This window comes from Dendropsophus ebraccatus, chromosome 9, assembly GCF_027789765.1.
Source record: "Dendropsophus ebraccatus isolate aDenEbr1 chromosome 9, aDenEbr1.pat, whole genome shotgun sequence".
NCBI classification, from domain to species: Eukaryota; Metazoa; Chordata; class Amphibia; order Anura; family Hylidae; genus Dendropsophus; species Dendropsophus ebraccatus.
The window spans coordinates 69,466,704-69,475,350 of record NC_091462.1 but is presented as its reverse complement, the minus strand read 5'-3'; the positions used below and the strand labels follow the sequence as shown (position 1 = coordinate 69,475,350).

Genomic DNA, 8,647 nt, shown 5'->3' with positions numbered 1-8,647 from the left:
AACAGTACTTCACAAGTAGGTGTGCCATCTTGCTTTGGAAGTGAAGCTGACATTTAAAAGTCTCATGCCATTTTTGTTGCGCAATAAACAAAAATAGAAAAATGTGTGCTTCATGTTAACAAAGTGCATATGTAATGAATTTCACATACAAATTCAATACAGCATGTGTCGATTTGTTTCTCTTCCGCAAAATCCATGCACCGTGCAAAAATTCACAATAAAAAAAAAACCTGTTTCTATTTATTCCCCATAGTGTGTAAAATATATACTGTACCAAAATAACTGCCCAGAGGGGCACTATTCCAGGAATGACTGATTCAATTTGTAGAATTTTTTTCCTTATTGTAGGGGTAATCTGTTTTTTTTTCCCAGCATAAAAATGCTGCAAACTATATTAAGACCAATTCAATGGAACATTTATTTATATTAAAAAACACAAAAACCCAGAATAAATAGATCCAGTTACTCTTTTGCCTAAAGGTCATGAATTATTAATAGCCCTGAAGTCCATTATAAACCTTCTGCACTGGTCCATGTTTCAATAGCTGTTTCACACCTAAAAGACAAAAAAGATAAGAAAAAGAAACAAGGTTATCACACCTGTGTTATGTTACTCTTGCTCTGTGAAAGTAATAATTATATTATTTAAATACTGCCAGATTATTCCACAGCGATTTAAATAACTTGGCATAACAAGATTTACCATTTCAATTTTCAAAAGAAATAGAGTTAAAAAATTCTAGGGTCAGGGCTGTATTTACCACTAGGCACCCGTGGTCCGGTGCCTAGGGCAGCACCTTGCAGGGGGGCAGCACCAGGGAGCAGGGGGAAAGAAAAAACAAATTTTTTCATTTTTATTTTTTTAGTTTCCCTCCTCTCGTTCAGACTTGCCAGTAAATCTGGTGTCTTTTCCAGGGGGGTGGGGGGTATGGTGGTATTGGTCAGGTCTGGTATCGCCAATAGGTGCGTGTAGATGGGGCGTCTTCAGGTTTAGTGCCTAGGGCAGCAACAGCTGTTAATACAGCCCTGCCTAGGGTATATATCAACTGAAAAAAAAATGCAGATCCATAGTCCACATTTTTTCTTTTGTGATCCGCATAACCTCTTAAGGATGGAGCCCAAAATGGCCTAAAGGACCAGACCAAATTTCAGGAATATGACCTATCCTGCTGATTCTGAGATTGTTTTCTCTTGACATGTTATACTTTATATTTCTAGTAAAATTGAGTCGATACTTACAGCCTATCTTTTTGAAAACAACAACAAAATAACGTGGAAAAAAAGGAAAGGGTGGCAGGAGAGGGGATAGGGTAAGAGGAGAGGGTGGCAGGACAGAGGAGGGTGACAGGGGAGGGGAGGGGGTGGCAGGAGAGGAGAGGAGGGGGTAAAAGAAGAGAGAAGAGGGTGGCAGGAGAGGGTAAGAGAAGAGAGGAGAAGGTGGCAGGAAAAAGGAAAGGGTGTCAGGACGGAGGAGAGGGGCGGCAGGATGGAATGGAGAGGGTGGCAGGAAAAAGAAAAGGGTGGCCGGAGAGGGTGACAGGGGAGGGGAGGGGAGGGGAGAGGGTAAGAAAAGAGAGGAGAGGGTGGCAGGAAAAAGGAAAGTGTGGCAGGACGGAGGGTTACAGGACAGAGGGTGGCAAGAGAGGGAAGGAGAGAGGAGAGGGTGACAGGAAAGAGGAGAGGGTGGCAGGAGAGGGGAGAGGGTAAGAGGAGAAGGTGGCAGGGGAGAGGGTGGCAAGAGGAGAGTGTGGCAGGACGGAGGGTGGCAGCAGAGAGAGGGTGGCAGAGAGAGTGAAGAGATGGCAGCAGCACAGGCGGAGGAAGACGAGGCAGCGGCAGCAGCACAGGCAGGGGAGAGGGTGGCAGAGAGAGGGTGGAAGCAGAGGGAGTGGCAGAGGAGGGGAAAGGGCAGCAGCAGAGGGAGCGGAGAGGGCGGCAGCAGGGAGGGTTGCAGCAGGGAGAGGGTGACAGAGGTAGGGTGTCAGCATAGAGGGTGACAGAGGGAGGGTGTCTGCAGGGAGGGCGACAGCAGAAAGAGGTTGACAGAGCGACAGTGGCAGAAGGGAGGTGGTGAGAGGGAGGGTGACAGAGTGGCAGCTGAAAGTGAGGAGACGGCGGCAGCACGAGCTGAGGAGGAGGAGGCGGCGGTGGTAGCATCACAGGCAGAGGAGGCGGCGGCAGCACCGGCTGAGGAGGACACGGATCGGAAGGGGGAGGCGGCGCCGGCAGAGCAGAAGGGGGAGGAGGAGCCCTCAGTAACGGAGGGATGAGAAGGCGGGGAACTCTCGGGGGAGATGATGGCATCGGTGGCAGCGGCACAGGTGGCACACAATCCTTCTCTGCTTGCCGATTCTCGGCGAGCAGAGGAGGAGATTCGCCTGTCACTGTCCGGCTGGTGGCCACTGGCCAATCGGAGACACGGTGCCTACGGGCACATATCCCCCAGGCACTGCGGTGATTGGTGTTGTCTTGGACAGCACCAATCACCGCTCAATTCTGGTATACCCGCCGGTATACTAGAATATTGCTGTTATTGGCCGGTCAGATTTAAATGGCAAATCCCATCGATCGCCGTCACGGGGGCGTGAGGAAGCCCCCTATGTGACACAGGAAGATGGCTTCTGTAATTAACAGCAGCCATCTTCCTGTGATCGCGACACGGCGGCCCGCAACGGGCCCTTAAAGGACCCGCGTACAGGTACGTCATGGGTCCTTAAGTGACAGGGATCGATGACCTGTATGTCATGGGTCCTCAAGAGGTTAAAGAGGTTGTCCCGGCCAATTTTTGTAACAAGGGATCATTTGTAGGCCATGTTCCCACTACATACTAACAAAGAACATTCTTTAGTGAACAGTCAACACTAAACCACGACAGTTGTTGTAAAACTATGGCCGGAATTCCACTTTTGGTTTTTCAACAACGGCTGTTGTTTGCAATCATCTGTAAGTAGTGGAGATATAGCCCTTTACTTTAGTTGTTTCCTCTAACTGTTTTTAGCCTGTGTCCCTGGCCATCCTCTGTTGCTGCTTCTTGGATTTCTGTTTATTTACATAGAGAACTTTCCAGTCAGAAAGGTCAGCAGTAGAGATGAGCTAACCGGGTTCGGGTTCAAGTCCATCCTAATCCGAACGTTCGGTATTTGATTAGCGGGGGCTGCTGAACTTGTATAAAGCTCTAAGGTTGTCTGGAAAACATGGATGCAGCCAATGACTATATCCATGTTTTCCACATAGCCTTAGGGCTTTATCCAACTTCAGCAGCCACCGCTAATCAAATGCCGAAAGTTCGGGTTCGGATGGACTCGAGCATGCTCGAGGTTCGCTCATCTCTAGTCAGCAGTGATGTTCAGACTGCCTTCCGGAACCAATTAAGTTCGAGAACCGAGGTACCACTGTATTATAAAATAAACTATTTTCCTACAGTTCTGATTATTTTAGCTGTTGTAGTACTACAAACCCTAAGACATACGTACATTTTAGGAGTTGTAATCCTGAGTTACATATACACTACAGATTTCAATGATCCAGAATCCTGTTGCAAGTGAATTTAGCAATAAATAGAAAGAATGGTAACTGACATGAGGTGAAGTAGCATTTCTACTCTCCATATTACACTGCCCGGACGCTGTAGATCTTATATAATATAATAATAGTATAGTATAATAATAATATTGTTCCTTTATTTATTCAGCTCCAACTTCTGCAGTGCTTTACAGAGATTGGCATAATTCACATCAGTCCCTGCCTGCAATGGGGCTCACACTGTTTTGGAGTTATGATAAAATCCATCCAAACATTGGGAGAACATACATGCAGCTGTTATCCTTGGTGGCATTTAATCCAAAGCAAAACAAAGCAACAAAGGCTCAGATGTTAGCTCCTCACAGAGGGGTGGGGCTAAATGAATGTGGATACATGCCCAACCCATTTAATGACTCACTGTTCCTTCACTGGAAGGAACAGGAAAAAGGGATTGTGACATCATGGGAAATAAAGAAAACACATGCAGAGTGTTCATGTGACTAAACCTGAGAACACAATAAGCGCTCTAAATAAAAAATTAAGGTGTATATAGAACATACAACACCCACAGAAGTTAATGCAATGCTCGTTTATGGAAAAGTCCCAGACAATCCCTATTTACACAAACTCTGCATCATGTTTTTTGGGGCTGAAAAAATGCCCTAAAACTGTTACTTAATATGGTGGATTTGGTGGTTTCCTAACAGGAGCTGCCCCTTGGCTGGGTCCTTGCCGGAGGGATATCTGGCTAGTCCTGTGTTTTGAGACCCTCCAATGAGGCTCCATGGGCTCCTCTTTTGCATATTCATGTTTCCTAGGGGGCAATGCACCTAGGACTTCACTGCATTGATCGCTTTCACTAGCATCCGGCAGTGTTGTCGTTTGGCTGGTCTCCATGAGTTCAGCAATCTGTTTCTCCTAAAACCATTACCCATTTTTCCTGCTTTTTTTTCTGGACATGCTCTCATTTTAGTGTAAATTAGTATAGGTGTTTTTATTATGTTATTCTTTATCATGTAACTCCAGAATTTCTATTTAAGAATTGGAGAAGACGCACATATGCACATAGACATGCACAATATGCACATAGACACTAATTTGTTTGGTGGTTTTACCCGACTACAGAAATTTATAGGTGAAAAACACCAATATTTCTGTAATAAAACATCCAAACGCATAGCTTGCTGTTATTTAACAAAACTGTGACCAGAAAAAGAACAAATCAAAAAGACAATGTGGGTACTGTATATAGTTTTTCCCCACGGACTCTCATCCAACATCTGGTTACAATGTTTTTTTGAACCAAATATGCAAAATGTCAGTTTAAAATATGCTACAGAAGATGGATGCTGCCCTAGGGCTGCCAGGAAAACATGGATACACCCTTTGGCTGTATCCATGTTTTCCAGGACTTCCTGTGGTGTTCGGTGGGAAGCAAGAAAAACGGGCTGAAAAAAAAAATGCAAGCAATTTAGAAAGTTTGCTACCATGTACAGTGCTCCCTACAGAAGTAGAGGTACACCTTAAAGTTACTTTTGCTGAAAACAAGAAATAAAGTGTAAACTGAGGGATGGAGTGTGGTACGTTATACACACACCTTCATTCATAGGTTTAGGCACTACATATTTATTTAGCATATAATGCCTTCCTAAGTTATTAGATAGATGCATACCATTTTTTTGTTCCTCTGTTAGCTGTTCCTTTGGAAATTCCACATCAAAAGTAATGACCAAGGATCCTTTGATATTATTATTGTCAAAATTTGGAAGGCCTTCTCCTTTTTTCCAAAGCTTTGCACCAGGTTTAGTTATTTTATCTCGCATTACATGAACCTATGAATAAAAATGAAATATGTTTTGTTAATGTTTTTTTGTTACAAAGTAAAGCATCAGTAAAGCAGTGGGTGTCAGCAGGGAGAGATCCCCACTCGCTGGCCAGAAGAACATCTGACTTTTTAAAGGGGTTATCCAGCGCTACAAAAACATTGTCACTTTTCCCCTTCTCTTGGTTTCAGATTGGGTGGGGTTTCAAACTCCGTTCCATTGAAGTAAATAGAGCTTAATTGCAAACCACAGCTAAACTGGAGGCAAGAGAGGGGGATAAGTGGCCATGTTTTTTGTAGCGCTGGATAATGCCCTTATCCCCTTAATTACACAGAATGCTGTATTTTCTCAATCCACCTCAGAAAAGCGTTCATAAAAGTGCTATTTTTATGGTGTGCAAAATTGCTGATTTTTGGTCACATCCCATGCTAAAAAAATCGGAATAAAAAGTTGCATATATGCAAGCACAAAACTGATAAAAAGTAAAGCCTTTCAAAGGATCATAATACAGCAAGTTTAACCCTTTCCCTCATGGGCCAGTTTTCATCTTTGTGTTCTCGCTTTTTCCTCCTCGTGTTTAAAAGGCCATAGCACTTGCATTTTTTTACCTACAGACCCACAAGAGCCCTTATTATTGCCTCATTAATTGTACTTTGCAATAGCAGACTTAAAGGGGTAGTGCAGCGTTTAACATTTATTCACTAAATAAGACACATTACAAAGTTATACAAACTTTCTAATGTGTGTTATTTAAGTGAATGGCCCCCTTCCCAGTGTTCCCCCCACCCCGAAGTGTGGTGCATTATACTTACTCCATTGCTGTCGATCTCAGCCGCCATCTTGGGTCGACAACGTCATCTTCAGGAGGCCGGCCGCGATTAACTGAACACAGTTATGCTTAGAAAATCGTGGCTGAGCAGCTGATGTTGCGGAAGAGGGGGGCCTGGCAAGAGGGATGGTTGGAGTGGTCCGGCTGGCCTCCCGAAAATGGCGTCGTCGACCCAAGATGGCGGCCGGGTCGGTGAGTATAATGCAACACACTTCCGGGGTATGGGGGGGGGGGGGGGACACGGGAAGGGGGCCATTCACTTAAATAAAACACATTACAAAGTTGTATAACTTTGTAATGTGCGTTAGTGAATAAATTTAAAATGCTGCACTACCCCCTTAATTGTTGCATAAAATATGCTGCCAAACCAGTAAAAAATTATATGCGCCTGAAGCCCCCGTCTCCTTCATCTTCGGACACTCCCTCCCTCCTCTCTCTCTGTAGCAGCTGCAAGGAACGCAGCGCTGTACAGCCCAGCCGTGACCCCTTCCTCCTGGACTGTACAGTGGATGGCTGACACAGCTTGCTGGATGGAGGATGGCTAACACTGGCTGTATCTGGAGCAGAGCAACTGGCAGGAGCGTTGTAGTGTTGGGAATCAGAAATCAGCCAAAGTATGCCCTGCACTACAAATTTCAGCCAGCCGCTCTGCACCCTAGGCTGTCTTCCTCTTCTATATACAGCTTGTAGACTGTATGCATGCTGGAGGGGAGGGGAAAACAGAGGGGGCGTTACAGGGGGAAGGCAATAGTGCCGAGGGGGCTGCTGGGAATTGTAGTAGAAGGGCATAGCCTGTGTTCTGACTAAACCGGAAGTGAAGAGGAGCACCAGGCTTGTGAAAATAACTTCTCTCTGTGTGGACAAAAAGGCCAGTTCTGGTGGAATAGCTTCGAATGGAAAGTGGGAAGTAGAATCCCAGATACTTTATCAAGTTGTTGTTTTTTTTGTCATGTAGCCGGACTTCTCCTTTAAAGGGAGGGGATTTTTTATTAATAAAAGTACTTTTTTATTAATCAATAGAAAATTATAATAAAATATGATCAGAAAGTTGCATATACGCAAGCAATTTACGGATAGAAAGTACAGATCATGGCTCAAAAAATGACCCCTCATATAGCCCAATAGACCAGCAAATAAAAAAAATAAAACAGTTTTAAGGATGTGAATAGAGCAATTGGAAGAAGAACTGTTAGTTTTATTTTTTTAAAGCGATCAAATAAAATAAAAGTTATACAAGTTACATATTGTTGATAATCATACTGACCTTAGGAACAGAGATAACATGTTAGTTTTACCATAGGGTAAACAACATTAACATGAAAATCCCCCCAGAATGAAAAAACTTGCACAATTTCACAGGACAAATATTTTTTTTCTGGTTTTCAGCATATTTTATGGAAAAATTAAGTCTGTCATTGCAGACTTAATGCAAGCGCTATGGCCTTTTAAACTGAAGGAGGAGAAAATGAAATAGGAAAAATGAAAATAGTTTCGGTCATCAAGTGGATAAAGGGTGTGTTTCTTTGCCATTTAACATATTCACTTACTTTGTGGCCATCCAAATGTGTAATGTCCATTTCAAAACCGATAAGTGCTTCAACTAAGGAAATGGTTACATTTGTATAAAGGTCATCTCCTCGTCGTTCAAATATAGGATGTCTTTTAAAAGAACAAACAATTAATTTAACAATATAGCAATCCAAGCAAGAAACAACATTCAGTCGATCAAATACACATCCCCCCCAACATTTATACATTAAAGGGGCTATCCAGCGCTACAAAAACATGGCCACTTTCTTCCAGAGACAGCCCTACTCTTGTCTTCAGTTTGGGTGGGTTTTAGCTGCTTAGTTCCATTGAAGTGAATGGAGCTTAATTGCAAACCGCACTTGAACTGGAGACAAGAGTCATGTTGTCTCTAAAAGAAAGTGGCCATGTTTTTGTAGCACTGGATAACCCCTTTAACTGCATCCTGGCACAACTACATACCTAATGTCTGTTCTAAAGCATGTTAGCATTACAACAGACATCTGACTTGGGTGAGCAGCCGTGGCACAGAAAAGCACAGTGAGTGTCAATGACATGTAATTCGTACTAGCTCTGCTACACTGTCGTAGCCTCAGTGCTCCTGGCAGCTTCCCCAAGTCATATTAGGGGGGGCGCAGTATCGTTAACACTGCATACAGCAATGCTAACGATATGTAACCCTGCAGTTCCGAATACAACCATTGGTGGCAGCAGAGGTGTAACCTCTAAGGGTGCATTTACTCTACGGAATCCGGGGGGATGACCCACCTCGCATTCCGCTCCTCTGCCAGGGCCATTCTATGGTCGGGCAGATTCTGCCGTCCGCCCAAAGAATTGACATGTCAATTCTCTGGGCGGATGGCGGAATCCGCCTGACCATGAAATAGAGTCTATGGCACCGGCGGAGATGTGGGTGGGGGGAGCGACGGAATCTGCCTTGATTCCA

The 8,647-nt window shown here is 44.1% G+C and overlaps 1 protein-coding gene across 1 annotated transcript in view; it reads right to left on the bottom strand.

Moving 5' to 3' along the window:
* Positions 1 to 394: 394 nt before the first annotated feature.
* DNAJB11 (DnaJ heat shock protein family (Hsp40) member B11) overlaps positions 395 to 8,647 on the bottom strand; it is a 34,618-nt gene continuing 26,365 nt past the window's right edge. Inside the window, exons 8-10 of the mRNA XM_069985342.1 lie at positions 7,722 to 7,833; positions 5,195 to 5,354; positions 395 to 556 (exon numbers count right to left, since the gene is read on the bottom strand). Coding sequence (XP_069841443.1) covers positions 492 to 556; positions 5,195 to 5,354; positions 7,722 to 7,833 — 337 coding nt within the window. The 3' untranslated portion in view covers positions 395 to 491. The remainder of the gene's footprint in view (positions 557 to 5,194; positions 5,355 to 7,721; positions 7,834 to 8,647) is intronic.